The sequence below is a fragment of the Astyanax mexicanus genome, chromosome 7 (genome assembly GCF_023375975.1).
Source record: "Astyanax mexicanus isolate ESR-SI-001 chromosome 7, AstMex3_surface, whole genome shotgun sequence".
Classification (NCBI taxonomy): domain Eukaryota; kingdom Metazoa; phylum Chordata; class Actinopteri; order Characiformes; family Acestrorhamphidae; genus Astyanax; species Astyanax mexicanus.
Genome location: NC_064414.1, coordinates 43,784,623 through 43,801,984, shown reverse-complemented (window position 1 = coordinate 43,801,984; position 17,362 = coordinate 43,784,623). Strand labels below are relative to the sequence as shown.

The 17,362-nt window shown below is 36.4% G+C and overlaps 1 protein-coding gene across 5 annotated transcripts in view; it reads left to right on the top strand.

The window, feature by feature from the left end:
- phactr2 (phosphatase and actin regulator 2) overlaps positions 1-17,362 on the top strand; it is a 92,562-nt gene that overhangs the window by 31,464 nt on the left and 43,736 nt on the right. The window contains exon 1 of one of the 5 annotated variants that reach the window (XM_007256073.4): positions 1,182-1,571. The exons of 3 other annotated variants lie outside the window; for them this stretch is intronic. In XM_007256073.4, the coding sequence (XP_007256135.3) occupies positions 1,556-1,571 (16 nt within the window). In that variant the 5' untranslated portion in view covers positions 1,182-1,555. Of the gene's footprint in view, positions 1-1,181; positions 1,572-8,152; positions 8,415-17,362 lie in introns of those variants that run through there. One more of the 5 variants, XM_007256072.4, reaches the window with a different exon arrangement.

Genomic DNA, 17,362 nt, shown 5'->3' with positions numbered 1-17,362 from the left:
GACCTGCAGACGCATGTGAAGCTCAAAAATTCACATTCGATTTTAAAGGTGCGCAAATTATTTTGAGCATATTACAGTCTCAGAGGTTTTGATCAACAGAATTATGTAACTAAATTATGTAACATATAGTTTGTTAGTATTATTATGTTTGTGATTAGTGTTATGATTTAACTACATAATAAAGGTGTTTTTGAAACAGAAAATATACTTTTATTTTTGTAAAACAAAACAAAAAATTAAAGGAGAACTCTGGTGTAAAATTGACTTTGGGTGTAGTAAACATGATAAAAAGTACTTTGTTAAATAACCTACCTCTGCTCTCTTACAGCTTTCTGAGATACAGTAATTTTGTGCTTTTTGCCCAACACTCTGTACAACGGCTGTTTTGGGGCATATTTTGCCCCAATGAATCACTTTTTACACCGTTACTCAGGCTCAAAGTAGCTTAGAGTTGCTGTAGGAGGGTGGAGGTGGGCTTTTCAACAAAGTTAAGTACTTTTTTTATCATGTTTCACTACACCAAAAGTAAATTTTACACCGGAGTTCTCCTTTAAGTATTTCAATGCTTGTTCATTGCTTGATGAGGATGTTTAAGGGTTAATGATTAAAGCTACCATACTGCAAGTGTCTTTTACTAATAGCATTTATGCAGCATTTATACAAACAGATAGAGACAGCTGATGTCTGGGCATCGATCAGGCTCAGATCAGAGTTTAGATCATGAAGTGAACGCTCTCTACTCTCCTACCAAGTTAAAATGATGTTGACATTAAGACGCTTAGTGGAACTGAGCCATTCAAACTGAGAGAATTCAGAGTGACACTCGCTGTACCACAGAGACGCTTGACCTGCAGGGACTGTGGGCTCCTCCTCCCACATTTTAATCCCGGTTCTACGGTTATCCATTCACACGGGCTTATAGGAAAGAAGAAATCTATATTTTCCAACACTTCAGAGCTTCATCCCAGGACTTGTGGTTAATGAATAAATGATATGAGGAGAGGAAAGAACTAAAGAGCACCACTTAAACAATAATTAGCCGCTATTTTGTGCTGAGATTGCCGGTTAATAATTCATGAACTCCTCCCCCCTGCTTTGGGCATGCTGTTGTATTTATATTCACCGGGCCGTCTCAGACCGAGCACTTTTAGTAGATTGCTGGCGCGCTGCACAGACATAAGGGTCATCATTGTGATTGGCACTGTCTCTCAGCTGAGTCAGTGAGTCAGACTGCTGGGAGCAGAGTTTACAGCATACTAATGCTTCTGTCAAGCACTTTCCTGCACCAGCCCGAGCGCTGCAGCTAGCTCTCATTATGGGAAGTAGCTTATCTAGATTGAAACATTAGCATTGTATTAGCATTTAGAGGTTGCATTTGTGTTGATGGGAGGGTACGGCTTAGTGGAAAGGTCCACTCCGGCCTGTCTTCTCATATGCACTTAGGCTGCGCTCCAGAACAAATGGATAGATTTTTTCCCCCTCGCTCACTCAAGACTCGGCTCTCCTGAGATTTCTGATCACCGAGGAATTCAGACTAAGCCGTTTCTGAGCACAGATGGAGGAGCAACATGGTATGTGGACAAACAGACACATTATTACATCATTAAGTTAATCTGATGTGAATCTGAAAAGATATTCTGAATATTCAGTACTGTGCAAATGTTTTAGGCACCTGTGGGAATTTTAGTAAATAATAAGTGTCTTATCTATAAAGTAAGTGTTTATTAGTTTATTAGTAAAACACTAACATTACAATATTACAATAAATACAAACAGCAATTTTACAAAAAAGCAGAGCTTTAACATCCCTGTTTTCCCCAAAACATCTCCTAATCTCTCCTCATCTGAGTTTAATAGAGTTCTTCCTAGTTCTTATCATATTAATCAACACCTGGTTTGGTAAATTGGTAAATTTGGTAAATCAGGTGAGCTGCTGACGGAACTGAACATATACACATGCTGGCTGAGGAGCATCCAGGAGAAATCTGGAACTACACTTTATTGTTCTTCAGCTTGACTCACAGGATAAAACATACTTAGTTAAAAATGAGAATTCCTTGTTACATTTTACTGTATGTATGTTTATTTGCATCTGTTCAAATCATATGTGGTGCTTTTTCAGGAAAAACACTCAAATTACTGAGACAAATGGATTAGTGTAATTTGCTTAGGTGTCTAAAACTTTTGCACAGTACTTTATATACAGTATTATACATTTATATAAATTTATTGGATACATGAGGAAGATTTATTCAGCTTGGACTAAGACTATATAGAGTGTATGAAGTAGGGCTGGGAGGTTAATGGAATTAATATGATTTAATGGAATGGTTTTAATGTGATTTGCAAAATGGGATAATGGAGATTGTACATCTTTATATATAGAAGCTGGCAGAGTGAATCTCAGTAGATAGGCTTGTGCTTTTGTCAGAAACCTGAAAAGAACACTTTTATGTGGCATTGATTTACATATTTTACACTTTTCCACAACTGAAATGCAAGCAATATAAATATAAAGGCTGCATGTAAGGTTGAAATACATATTATATATATATATATATATATATATATATATATATATATATATATATATATATATATATATATATACACAATAGTCAGGTACTTGTACTTGACTATTGTAAGTCGCTTTGGACAAAAGCGTCTGCCAAATGTAATGTAATGTAATGTAAAGGGAAAAAAGCTGTGCATCACTTTAAATGGTGCTGTCTGTTTACACATAAAAAACTGAAGTTGTTATGAAATAACTAAATCGTTATCCAGAATAGCTCATATATTTTAAGAATACTATTTTTTTTTACAGCCCAGCCCTAATATGACTAATATATTACTACAGACTGAGAAATCCGAGAGTACTCAGGTTAAGAGTTTACATGCTGAGAAATACCATTACTGAGTTAAAATCTGAACTAATTCATTGAATTTCCTAATCAGGTTTATAGACCTTTTTCCGATATAAAAAATCAGAATTTTCAGATTTACATGAACACTCCAATAATAACTTAACTGCAGAAATCTGATTATGAAAGGATTTTTGAGTGCATACGATCAGATTTCTCAGTGTATGTATAGCCTTTACCCGAGTCCCTTTGCAGATGTAACAAAACAGAGCATGCAAATTTGTAGTTTTTTTTTCCATTATCTTATTGCACAAGTGCATGGAAATGTTCTGATTGGATTACATTTTATTGTATACAGTTACTTCATTATTAAGACATTTTTATACATGTTTTAGACACTACATGAGTAAAACAAAGAAAACTATTTTCTTCATAACTCACTGGTGGTTTTGGATTGTAAATAAAATAGATATATTTATCTTCTTAGTAAACAAAATCTGATTTCTTTCTTAATTAACATAAGAAAATTAGCTTACAAATTAATCATTTCACGTTAATCCACTCTGAATATTTATTAATAATATTATTTTGATAGAGCTACCCTTCCCTAAGGACAAGGACGACTTTGTATAAAATTTGCATGAAGAAAGAAAAAAAAAAGCAAATGACCAAAAGATGGCAGTGTTTTGTAGAACCTGGCTCAGAGTTGGAGGAGGCACTTTGTGTGTTGGTGACTCACCCAAACCCCCTCTAAAATGATCCGTATAAAGAATACATTATATGATGCAGTGAGTCAGCAGAGCTCTGCTCAGCATGAAAGTGTAGTTTATAAGTGCTCTTTTTAAAGCATATGTCACTGTCCAGGCCGATTCTTAAAACTGCTGAAATATACAAAGCAATATGATCAAATTATTCCTAAATATAATACAGTATAATATAAGTTAATGCTGTGTATTACTACAGTGTAATCAAATAACATCTGAGATTGGGCCATACAGTATACCATCATCGCAATGTACACATGTGCAGTTGTCATGTCACAGGATGTGCAATGTCATATAAGAAACACTGTACACTAAGGGTGTGTCTTATTGCAGTGTTCATGTCATATCGTCACCATATTAATACAATTAAAAAGACAAAAACATAATACAATGATAAAATTGGTATTCTGACTATTTTGTTTTTGTTTTGCTATTTGCTGTAAAGCTGTAAGATTTTTTTAAATTTATTTAAGTTTTATTAAGTATTTATTTCAATTTTAAGCACTTTATTGTGGTGTGATTTTTTTTGTTACATTAAATATTTTTAATGATAAAATGATTCTACTGAATGTTTAAAACTGTATTTATTTTCTTTAAGTAGTATATTCTTAAAAAAGAATAAATTAATAAAATATTTTCAGTGCTTTATGGGGGTGTGAAAAAATTCAATATCATTATTTTATTGTTTTATGATATTTTGTTTCGCAAAACTGTATTTTTTATGAATAGTTTGGTGTCAGAATATATGGCATTAGAAGCAGTTTGTGTTGTGTTAAAACCCCGCCTGTTGCTGTTAGATCACACTATTCGGATTGGATAAAAGTCAACTTTTATTTTAATGAGATTTTATAAATATGAAAGTATGTTTTTTTTATACTTTGACAGTTTATTTCTATAATTTCACTTTATAATATTATTTATATTGTTTGCTTGCATTATCACAATATATCGTGATATATTGTATCGTAACACATAATGCGTCGCCAAGCTCTAGTGTTTTTTTGTCATATCGCCAAAAAATTTGTTAGTGCAAAAATAAGCTGAAATATTGAAATATTATTTTTAAGCATATCACCCACCCTTAAAGTACGAACCATGCTACAACTTTAGCGGGATACAAAAGTCAGCATAAGCAGATTATATTAGACCAGTATAATTTTTTATAATTAAATACATTTTTGATACAATCTTTAAGGGTACTAATAGTTAGATTATATCAATTATACCAATATCGTGCAGCCCTACCTTGAGACATCATGCCCAGTATTCTGTATGTCCTGTATGCAGGTTGTCTCTTTGATTAGCTGTACAGTAATTATGTCATTATTTGTTGAGCTTGAGGTAAACTGGGTGCTACTGGTGTAAATATTGGTATAGTTTGATGAGATGGATTTTATCTGACACTTGTTGTACACATTATACCGCCTCCTCTGGTTTTTACTGTGTACTCTGCCTGTCTGTGTACAGTGTGTGTGTGTGTACAGTATGTGTACATCATGTGTGTGTGTGCCTACGTGTACTGTTTATGCAGGAAGTTTTGCCAGAGCACACACACATGCTGCTGTGTCGAGCTTTTTTAGTTTGAGTGTTGGCTGATCAGTAACAGGCAGGGCCTATCAGCCTGTACTATCAGTCTGACGTATAGTGGGGGTCATCCTCTGACCATTAAGACCACCAGCTGCTGCCCTTTGGGGGAGGTGCTGCTTACAACACAAGCCAGAAGAACTGCTGAACTAGTGCTATGACTGAACCGTGACTGGGACTGAGTTTGTTTTTAATGATTAAAGCAACAGTAGAACCCCATCTTTAAAATATTAGCTTAGTCCTAGAAGACTTGTCTGTTGATTTAACAGTTAAAATTTACTGCGTAGTAAAGCCAATCAATAGTTCCTCAATCCTCTTCAAAAACACTCAATTTATCATCCACTATAAATTATTTGTCTCTAAAGCCAGTCTCTCAGTGGCAACTTAACCTTCCTACTTGTCTGTGTGTTTTGAGTGTCTGAGTCATGTGTTTTCTGAGCATGTCTGTAAGTCTAATGTTCCTCTTGCTCAATCTCATGTACTTGACCGTGGTCTTCAGACTTTCTTTGTGGTCAGAAGCTACAGTAGTAGCAACTTGAATGCTCAGGAAGAGCAGAATGGGTGGGGTGGAGGAGCGTGATGAGAACTCGCAGCTGAACGGTGTGTAAAACAATGCCTTCCATCTCCAGAGCAGGCCCATTTCCGTAAGCCTTCCTGCCCGGATCCCACCCACTACTTCTCCGCTGAGGGAAAAGGGGAACTGAAGGCAGCGGGGTTTTGGCCAGGCCTCTTCTGCAGGAAACGCACACAACTAAGCACAAACCAGACCACCAGAACCAAAGATCACGAGAGGGTTTAACTGCAGTGAAACCTGAGGAACAGCAAACACTGTTCTCACTGATCTGATCTGATAACAGAGGAGCGAGGGAAACAGATTCTGTTTAAGTTTCCTTTAGTTTGATCTTTTTGAACTAAACGACAGAGACTTTTATTTTCTCTTTAAGAGAATATCATATTACTCATAAACTAGACGATTTTATCAAACATGCAGAAATTACTGTAGAAATTGTAAATTAATAGAAACTATTAATAAAACTAAAAGTAGATTTTCAAAATGTTTGTATGCATATATGTATGCACAAAAGTAATGTATATATCTGTTAATAGATTTTAACATATATCAAAATGTTGTATGCTTTTCAAGGACAATCCAGGCATTAATTCATACAAACACATTATTTAAACAATAGATTAGATGTAATGATTGATAGGAGGCTGTGGTTCCTTTATGTAAAAAGTCACAATATATGGTCTTGCAATGTATTGAATAAATTGAACACCTGTTTTGTGATGTGTGGTCACATACTTGCCAATAAACACTGCCCTAATACAAATGTTTATAAAACTACAGAGAAATGTATATTTGTATATACAGTAAAAAAACAGTATCCTCCCCCCTTGGATGGACCATGCTGGTTGATCAGCAGAACCATACTGCTAGATAAGCATTAAAAGTATAACCAAGGATGACGTACATGTGACATACACATGCTGGTCAAAAGCTGACCAACTGGCTTAGTTATCAGCATAGGGTTTGTGATTTGTTTTGCCTGGATGCTCAGCTGATAGGCACCTTTTTAAAATGTAATGTTCTCTGTTTGCTGGGTATGGGCAAAAAAAAATAATAATAATTGATTTTTTTTGTGTACAAACAGAAAGTGAAAATAAAAAGTGATTAAGCTGGGATTTCTGTGTAGTTTGAAATTTTGTAGATTAAGGAAATGTAAAGATTAACTTTGTTGTTATTTTGAAATCCAAAAGGCACAGTATTATTATCCTGACCCAATTTATAGAAATAACATATTTTTTGGTCTCAGGGCAACATTATTCATGTTATATATATATATATATATATATATATATATATATATATATATATATATATATATATATATATATATATATATATATATATATTACAAGATAATCATGCTAAAGCAGTGGTTTCATTTTTTTGATTGATAACTATATCAGCAGGTACCCTCAAGCTCTTATATTTAGAAGTTTGTTAAAATAGCTTTTTCTCAGGGGTTTTCAGAGGACAGTTTTCAAATAAAAGTTTTAAGAGGACAGTTTTCAAAAGACAGTTTTTAGAGGGGATTTTAGAGGTTTCAGGATGCTTATTTATTTGTTGCCTCATGGCAACATTTTCCAGTTATATAGCTAACAAGGCAATTATGCTGAAGCCGTGTTTTTTAATTTTATTTGATGGATAACTATATCAGTAGGGACTCATGTTCTCAAATTTAGAAGTTTGTAAAACTGTTTTTAATCAATAAATATGAAATATGTGGACAGTTTTCAGAGGACCCTTTTTTAGAGGACCGTTTTCAGATGACAGTTCTTAGAGAACATTTTTCAGAAGACAGTTTTTAAAGCACAGTCTTCAGAGGATATTTTTCAGAGTTTTTCAGAGTTTTCAGAGCAGAGATTTTAGAAGACAGTTTTTAAAGCACAGTCTTCAGAGGAGTTTTTCAGAGTTTTCAGAGCAGAGATTTCAGAGGACAGTTTTTAAAGGACAGTTTTCAGAGGACAGCTTCCAGAGGACAGTTTTCAGAGGATAGTTTTCAGATGAGTTTTCAGAGCAAAGTTCTCAGGGGACAGTTTTTAGAGAACAGTTTTCAGAGGCCTGTTGAGAGTAGTTAGTTGCTGTATGTTATGGTAGCTTTGGCTATAGTAGCTACTTCAGGTCTTATAGCAGCTTTAGTTGATAGTTTTTGTAGGTTTTATGATGTTTATCGTCTCAGAATCCGTTTGTATCTCAGGCTGCAGAAGCTGAGGAGCTCTCTGGAGCAGTGTTTGTGTTTTTGAGTTGTGTTTTGTGAGTGTATGTGTGGTAAAGCAGCTGCAGCTTGTTGTGAATGTGAATGCTAGCAGGCAGTGGCAGTAGTAGTAGGCTGTTTGAGAGTGTGAGAGTTGAGGGGCAGCAGAAAGGAGGAGCCAGGCAACTTCCTCCCTGTGACCTCCTCTCTCACGGGCTGCATGCAGCGAGTAGAAAGGAATGACAGGCATTTTGGTATGAAGAAGTCCTGCTAGAGCGTTTCTTACCGGCCCATGAAGCATGGAGAGCCTCGCTGGATAACACAGCGCCTGAAATGAGCGGACTTGACGGCCGGAGCCGCCGGGGGAGTGGACGGGTTGTAGAGTAGCAGGCGGGCAGTCATGGGCCAGACATCAGTCTCCAGCTCGGCTCAGAGGAGCAGCGGTGAGTCTCCTCAGCCTTCATCTAGATACATAGTCTCGAGTTTACACCGCGAACTGCACGGCTAGTTTATTACAACTACAAACTGTGGATATTACAAGCCTGCTGGAGCTGTTTTAAGCGGTAAAAGTCATTAAAATGGGGGTTCCCCCCTTCTAAAGTGGTCTTCTAGAAGCCCCTCTAGCTGTTGAAGACGTTGGTTGGGTGTAGGGTGGTGTAGTTAGCTTGTGAGTTAACTAGAGCTATAACTAGAGCTGGGAGATATCCATCTAAAATAATATCACAATATTTCAGGGATTTTTCTTGGCGATGTTACTAAACATTGATTTAAAAATGTACAGCTCTGGAAAAAATAACAGACCACTTAAAAAATTACAAGTTTCTTTGATTTTAGTCAGGAAGATGGATGATCACAAGCCATCAAACCCAGCTGAACTGCGTGAATTTTTGCTCCAGGAGTAAAGGCATAAAGTTATCCAAAAGCAGTGTGTAAGACTGGTGGAGGACAACATGCCTCCAAGATGCACAAAAACTGTGATTAAAAACCAGGATTATTCCACCAAATATTGATTTCTGAACTTTATGAATATGATCTTGTTTTCTTTGCATTATTTGAGGTTATTTCAGCCATTTTTCATTTTCTGCAAACAAATGCTATAGATGACATGAATGATATTTTTGTTTGGAATTTGGAAGAAATGTTGTCCATAGTTTATAGAATAAAACATCAATGTTCATTTTACTCAAACATATACCTATAAATAGCAAAATCAGAGAAAATGATTCAGAAACTGAAGTGTTTTTTTTAAAGAATCCAGAGTTGTATATCAAGGATATACAAATGCAACAAAATAAATATTTACCTTTGATTTAATATTAATGTAATAGTTAGATAATTCAAATAGAAACAACAAAAATAGTGTGCACCATATAATACCTGTATGATGTTGCCAAAAGCAAGAAATAAATGTTGTACATTTACAACAAAAAATAGAGTATAATTATAAACAGCTGAATATACTTCTTTACAAATTTGACTAGGTAGAATAGATTTTTGGGTCAAGAATATTACGCAAATAAAAACATGACCCCCAGAAGTTTTGGTGATATTATTGCATACAATATGGCGCACCCCTATTTACAACACCCTTAAAAAGTCTCTTTTGGGGTTCTTTAGTAGCTAAAAACTTTTAACTTGGACTATAAAGTAAACTAGTATTTGGATACTTAAATTGTTCCTTTTTGATTAGTTAAAAGAAAACATATAAAGGCTATATCTGGTAGATTCTTTGTGGATGATATATGGCCCCAGGATAATTATTACGATAAGCAGCATTATATGTTGCTTGTCTCATATATTGTATGAGAATAATTTAGTCAAATATCTTGTTTCAAAGAGTAAAATGTTATGTTTTCTATTGACTCCATTTGTGTCTCACTGAATAATTCTAGGAGGACCACCTTTCTACTGCCTCCTAACCCAAATAGATGTATGTTGACTTTAAGCCACAAACCTAACCCACACTAATCTTAACTTAACCTATACTTTACATTAATATTTTTAGATAAAAAAAAACATTAGCCTAATTAAACAACAAGAAACTGGCATGAAATATCTTTTATAACAATATGTCTCATACCAGGCATTTGAGAATTGCTGTATGTTTGAACACTGTTAATTTGATTAAAAGCACTTTTGTGCTTTAAAGGCGAATTTTCAGTGTGCTCAGTTTAGATCTGAGGACATTGTAACTAAGTTAACCAGAATGTTAAAGGAAATACCATGTAATGTAAATGGTGTTTGAGTTACATTGATTAGCTGCTGAAAGGATTTTTCTTTGTGTCAGTTCGTCCTGTTCTCCTTATCAGGCGATTGAATAGATTATCACTGTCAATTATAGACATTACTGTTTCTTTCCGGTCACTAATTGATCTAATCGTCCACTGACATGACTGCATTGTTTCCACTAAGTCTTTAGTAGGAATTGAAACTTGCACGATTAGAAGATGGAAGTGCTGTTAAAGAAAACAAAACCAAAAAAAAAAACGACTTCCTTTATGTGTGACGTAGCTGAAAACGGTTCATTTCACATGCAGTACTGAAGTGAGTCTTTGCGTTACTGTCACCGAGCTGAGGGAGAGAAAGCTGGTCGTATACAGAGCAGTAAATGGACCGATAGAATTTCCCCGTACAAGGTCTTCCTAGAAGATGAGTCGTAAAAATGTCCTGTTTAAACAAACGACACACATGGATTGTTCAAATGACACCTAGCTGAAGTTTCTTTTCAGCAGCCCCTCCTGCCCCTCACCTCTCCCTACAGCCGCTCACTCTCTCTCTATTTATAGCCAATGATGCAAGCCAATAGTATGACTAATCTAATAAGAAACACGTTGTTGTAAGCGCTGATACGAACGAACGACTGAAAAATACTTTAGCTGAGAACCCATCTGTCTTTTCTCGCTCTCTGTACTTTTAGTGGTGTTCTGATTGTTATTATTTTTATTTATTTATTGCTTTTGGTGATTATTTTTTATTAAGGTTCATCTATTCTCAGTGGAAGCAGTATACACAAAATTCCCCACCCAAAGTAATTGTTGCAGTAGAAGAAGTAAACAAATATTTAGATGTAGAGATGTGCTGATCTGATCAGTTGTCTTGAGACAGTGGATTGGGTTTGGCTACTTTGATTCTAGTCCAGTTCTGAATCTTTGTTTCGACCACAGTGTTTACAGCGCTGTCTGCTGTCCTCAAGGCATCATTAATAGACATTATTTCCCAGGTGGCAGCAGCACTGAGGAGAGTTCCCAGGAGGTAAATGAAAAAGAGCTTAGTTTAGTCGACATTTAGTCGACATTTTATCGAAATCGATCAAAATAATGTCATGGTCTCGAGCCTCGAAGTCAAATAGAGGATCAACGATCCCTCCCGCAAATGGTGCAGCACACTGTAGCCGGCGCCACGCACATTGTTACTGCAGCCCTTTCTCAAGAGAATGTGGACATTCTCATCTTCTTAAAGAAAAACTTGAAAATATGAAAATAACAGTCGTTTTGTCTAGACTCAAATATGTTAATAGTTTTGGTCCCTTAAGAAGCATCTTTCTCTCAGATAAAGTTAATAATATATCTTTGTTAAAGAAAAAAACGTGCCATTCTCAGGGACCGAAAAAGTCTTAAAGTCTTTTTTTTTTTTATGTTTAACTGTTATATAAGGATAGAGCTCAGTTTGTTAAGGCTCTAATTGTTCTATTATTTTGCACACTGCTGCTACCAAAAAAGGCCACTAGATGGCAATACATATATATCTTAATTAAATAATTTAAATTTGACCATTAGTGCCTAATCTGGTGTATTACAGATCACTTGTATCACTTTGCATCACTTATATCAAACCCACCTTTTGAAATAAGATATTGTAAATTTGATGATATTATTATTGATATTGTGATAATAGGGCTGTTCTGTCTTAAAAGTAGTCTATTATTTACTGTGAAGCTTTAGGTGTATTTATTGTATAATTGTTTTAGTTTGCAGTTTATATGCATGAACTAAATATTCTGCAATATTTTTTGCTGCATTATAATATTTTATGCTATATTATTTATTTTGCCACATTATGATTATGCTGTTATACTCTTATACTATATTCCTGAAATTAATTAATAATTTTTTTGTTTTCCTATATCGCCAAGTATATCGTTATCGCAAAAATACCCTGAAATATCGTGATATTATTTTAGAGCCATATCGCCCACCCCTACACAACAATACTGTGTAAAACTCATTGTACACAAGATTACTCACAAAAAGCATTTAAAAACACATTACACAATATAAAACAAATGTAAACATTTACAATGTGCGCCTTTAAGACCTTGTGATAGCTATAGTTGTTGTAATTTCCCACTCTGCTGCCGAGTTAGTTGTCTCTTTGGCGCCAAGTTAGTTCTGGCCCACAATTCCTTAGATACTCCCGTAACTAACTTGCATCACATGACTCATTACACATCACAGCAAAACAACACTACTAAACCAAGTACTCATTTTTTAACCAAACATTATTTTAGATATGCATATTTTAAACATATTTAACTCTTTTTTTTTTAACTGTTCATATTGTTTTTTAGCACTTTTTAAAAAACATATAAAATGAAATTACAATGAATTTATAATGATAAATAAAAACAAGCTTCTTAACTAACATGTCACTCTGACAGTTACAGCTGTATTATTTATACAAACACAAAGATCAGATTGGTATTGATATCACTGAATCATATCTGGGGACATCCCTAGTTTAAATGTCTTTTTCTAAATCACGTGTTTATCATTAGATCTTCATCAAAGCCAAACATACAGAACACTACAACTGTGAGTTAACTAACTTGGCTTATTCTTTGTAGGTGTTATGTCATATAGCTCTTATTTGTACAGATACAGTACAGTCACTCCAGTTTCATTACATATGAGCCGTAACTATCCAGCTGTGCCCCATGAGAAGAGTGATTGCCCATTTTTGACCCGGTGACCAGACTGTGTTTGAAATGGACTTGACCTTCTGAGAACTGCCTCCAGGGCCCAAACCGCATCAGTCTGAGAGTTTCAAAGATTCTATTAATAATCCCATCAGAGACTGACTGCCTGCTGACAGGGAACGAACACTGTGGCATACATAAACTGGTGCTGAGAAGATCATGGTCATGGTGCCGGGCGTGTTTCAGTGGCATGTGGTTACTAATGAACTCTGTCACTGTGGTGTGAGCGGGAGGCTTCATGTTTGCGCTTTCTTTATGGATGTGTAAGCAATATCCATAGGCAGATTCCTTAGTTAGGGATTAGTGATGTATATATTAATGGGATAGTGTCTAGTTGTGGACTACACTTTCCTTGCAATAGAAAAGGCTCCGTTTACAGATAGCCTTATATATTTTCTATTCTATTCTTCTGTGTTTTGATTTGTTTGAATATGTTTCTTACTGTATTGTGTTGTTGCTGCTGGATGCCTAAATTTCCTTTGGGATAAATAAAGTATGTCCGTCCGTCCGTCCGTCCAGATGATGCAGATGAACAGACAGAGCAGCTAGCAAGACTGTTTTTCTGAGCTGGATTACTTGCTGATACTTCACAGTGTTGTTTAGGGTTTATTAAAAGAAATGTCCACACTGCTGAGTTCAGTCATATTTATTTATGGTCTTGGAAGTAAAATGCTTCAGCTTCTCTCTGCCATTTTCTTCACTGTGGATGTATGTTTTTGTGTGTTTCTCTGCTGTGTGTGTTTGAGTGTGTTTCTCTATCAATGGCATCATCTGTTCTCTCATGACTCTCTATAGTTTTTTTTTTTTATTTTATTAATGCGACATTTGAAAGTGGATGAGAAATCCAGAAATTCACAGCAGCTGGAAATGTTGAAGAGGTGGAAAAGTTTCTTTTTAGATGATGGAGAAATCTGAAACACTGTGATGGAAACAGACTTTCTAATGACACAGGAACACAGATTAAACTCGTAAGAATTGTTGCCTTGCTGTGGAGGCGTTTGCGGGGGTTCGGTGGGTGACGGACAAAGTGTGTCAGTGACTTCATCCCTCTTTAAACGGGCTGCTGGCTTCTCTGATCAGCACCTCTGAAATGGTAGAGCTACAGCTACAGCTGACAGAGGGCTGAAAAAAGAATGATCTATTAAGAGCCTATAAAGTTTTAGATCCACCCATTGTATACAATACAACTGTGAATTATTATTATATGCAGTGGAAACCCTGCTTTATTGGTAGTTTATTTTAACAGCATATTGGAAATTTGCCTGAACTAGGTGGAAAGTTTGAATGCAAATGTAGTTTGAGTAATCTAATTACAATGTGTTCTGGGGTGGCACCTGGCTTTTTATTCATGCTTTTTATGAATGTGATGCGATCAGCAAAAATACATGTTAATGCCGGATGTAAACAGACTCCAAACTTATATACTATTGAATATATATCGTTGCATTTACATGTTTAAGAAACACATTTAAAAATAATGTACAAAAATAAATAAATAAACTGATCTCTATAAGTAGGACTCCAGACTAACTTTTTTCATAATTGTCTCAGAACTGTCCCAAACTGAAAATCATCCATCCCAAAAGATTTGTATTATGTTTATCATAACTGTTGTATTTATTTGTGATTTGCAATATTGTTGTGTTGTAGTATTAGTTGTGTCTCACCTGTTGTTTTTGCCTGCTGGCACATTGAAATCTGTCCATCTGTCTTCTTAAAAGCACAATTCTGCAGTTAGCCAGTGAGTTGGTCAGTTTTTATGTTTACCGTCGGCACTTTTGAAGCTCCAAAATTAACTGACATGGCGGTCAACCAACCACAGTTATTTCCTTTAGGGCCTTTCCCCACTAGGACCATGTTAACCCTCATCTTACAGCCTTACCAGTAAAAAATCTAACATTTTAGATAAGCTCCACCTTGTCTGAGACACAAATGGAAGGCCAAAAATCTGTTTGTGCTGCTCACACAGTACTCTATTCTCTCTCCAACTGTCCACTCCAACTGACAAAAAATCTGCAGCCTTGAGCTGACTAGCACAGACTCAGCCAGACTGAGATTTGGGATTAAAATTTGAGCTAAAATGCCATTGTATAACCGTGGTTTAACCATTATTTGGCTACTAATTGATAATTCCTTATAGGGTTGCAGCGGTAACCGGTTTCACGGTATACCGTGGTATTAAAATGCATGGTTATCATACCGTGTGTGTTTGCTTATTACCGGTAAAAGGCAAGCCAGCGGAGAAAGTCACCCGCGCATGCGCAACTCTGCTCCGCTTCAGCTACTCAGCACACAGCGGTGAGAACGGCAGAAAGTGCATCAGACTAGAGCTTAGATTCTCTGCCCGAACCAGACCTGACCCGAGGCCCGACCCGAGATCGGGTCCGTTCGGGCCGAGATTTCCCACCACATTCCTCGGGCCGGGTCGGGTTGGGCTCTAGAAAATAGTCTGAGATGTAGGCGTCTGTTTTTTAATTATATATTTTATTTTTAAATAAAGCTCTGGTGTGATAATCACTATGTTAATGCTAAGTAACCAATTATTATTGTTAATGAAAACGAACCAAATAACGAAAACTGAAACTTAACTAACTTAATTATAAGCGCTGTTTTCACTCCCGCAGTTCTACAGCGGGGGGTGTTGTGCCGATTCTGTCCGCGAAGCGGGAGTCGGATTGAGCAGGGAGTCGGATTCGGCATAACAGCGGCAGCACGGCTGCACCTCGCGGCCCGCGGTGTTAGTTGTAAGCGCTCGCGATAGCCGCAAAATACGACAGAAAACACTGAGAAACTGCAGAATTATGTATTGGACTAAAATGAGCACGAGGAGATAAAAGAGAACCTTTACCTGTGAGTAGCTCATATCAGAACACGCAAATCTCTCTCTCTCTCTGTGTCTCTCTCTCTCGCACGTGAACTTCTCCGCACTGTGTTTAGCTGTTCTTAAAAATCATTTTTATTAAATAATAGTTCTATGCTTCTATGTTAGTGTTAATTTACATAATTCTGATCATATTTCGCTCATTCAAACAGCCTGAAAACAGACTTGTAATCTTGTAATCAACAAGCTTGTAATCAATGTGGCCGTAAAGTCACAGCTAAAGGAGGAAATACATCAAACCTGTTCTCCCATCTCCGAGAACACCACCCCGCTGTGCAGCGCAAAGTATGTGTTCAGTTTATAATTTTAATCTGAACATAAATAAAACCTCTTTGTAGTCGTGCATAACCTATGCGGTAAGCGCCCGCAAAAGCGCTGAGTTATCCGAAATTTGGGCACGCAGGTACAGGCGTGAAGTGCGTGCTACGATGGATTCACGTGTCCGTGTAAAGGTCCTGGCCGGACTGGACGTGAAAGACGCCATTCATTTACATGCGTTCATTTTCAAATTCTGACGTGCCTGTTTTTCATATTTTGAAGGTTTTAAGTAGTGAAAGCCTTAAAATAGAAATCTCTATTGTGAGGATCATGTCAGAAATAAATCCCCTCTTTCTGCAGTATCTGGTTATATACCAACTTTTTTTTATATATACACTCTTAATGCCCTTAAGAGTAGTGGAAAAACATGGTTTCCTTCACCTGATGGTGTAGTTTCTACAATAAATAGTTAATTGAACAAAAAAATAATAATATATGTAACAAACTGTGATACCGTGATAACCGTGATACCGCGGTATTTTCTGAGACGGTTATCATACCGTGAAAATCTCATACCGTTGCAACCCTAATTCCTTATATATATGAAGGTTTCCTGTATTCTTCATCCTGGTTGAAGCACTTTTGTTTAGATCTGTTAAATTTGTTAAAAACAAGGGTTGGACAATGAAACTGAAACAATTGGAGCAGCCTGGTGGCCAATCTTCATTAATTGCACATTGCACCAGTAAGAGCAGAGTGTGAAGGTTAAATTAGCAGGGTAAGAGCACAGTTTTGCCCAAAATATTGCAATGCACACAACATTAAGGGTGACAAACCAGAGTTCAAAAGAGGACGAATTGTCAGTGCACGTCTTGCTGGCGCATCTGTGACCAAGACAGCAAGTCTTTGTGATGCATCAAGAACCACGGTATCCAGGGTAATGTCAGTATACCACCAAGAAACCACATCCAACAGGATTAACTATGGACGCTGGAAGAGGAAGCTGTCTGAAAGGGGTGTTCGGGTTCTAATCCGGATTGTATCCAAAAAATATAAAACCACAGCTGAACCACTTCATCAGAGCATCAGAGCATTCTGTGAGAGAACTGAAGCAACTCTCTCTTTTCTGAGAGTCTTTATCAACACAAAGGACTGCGGCGGCATAATTACATGTTGGGAAGCAGCAGTGTTTCTTCTCTGAAGGGTTTTTCTTTTTTTCTGTAAGAGTGTTAGCCTGTAACTCCTGATCTAACGCTGTCTAAACCTGCACATTTTTC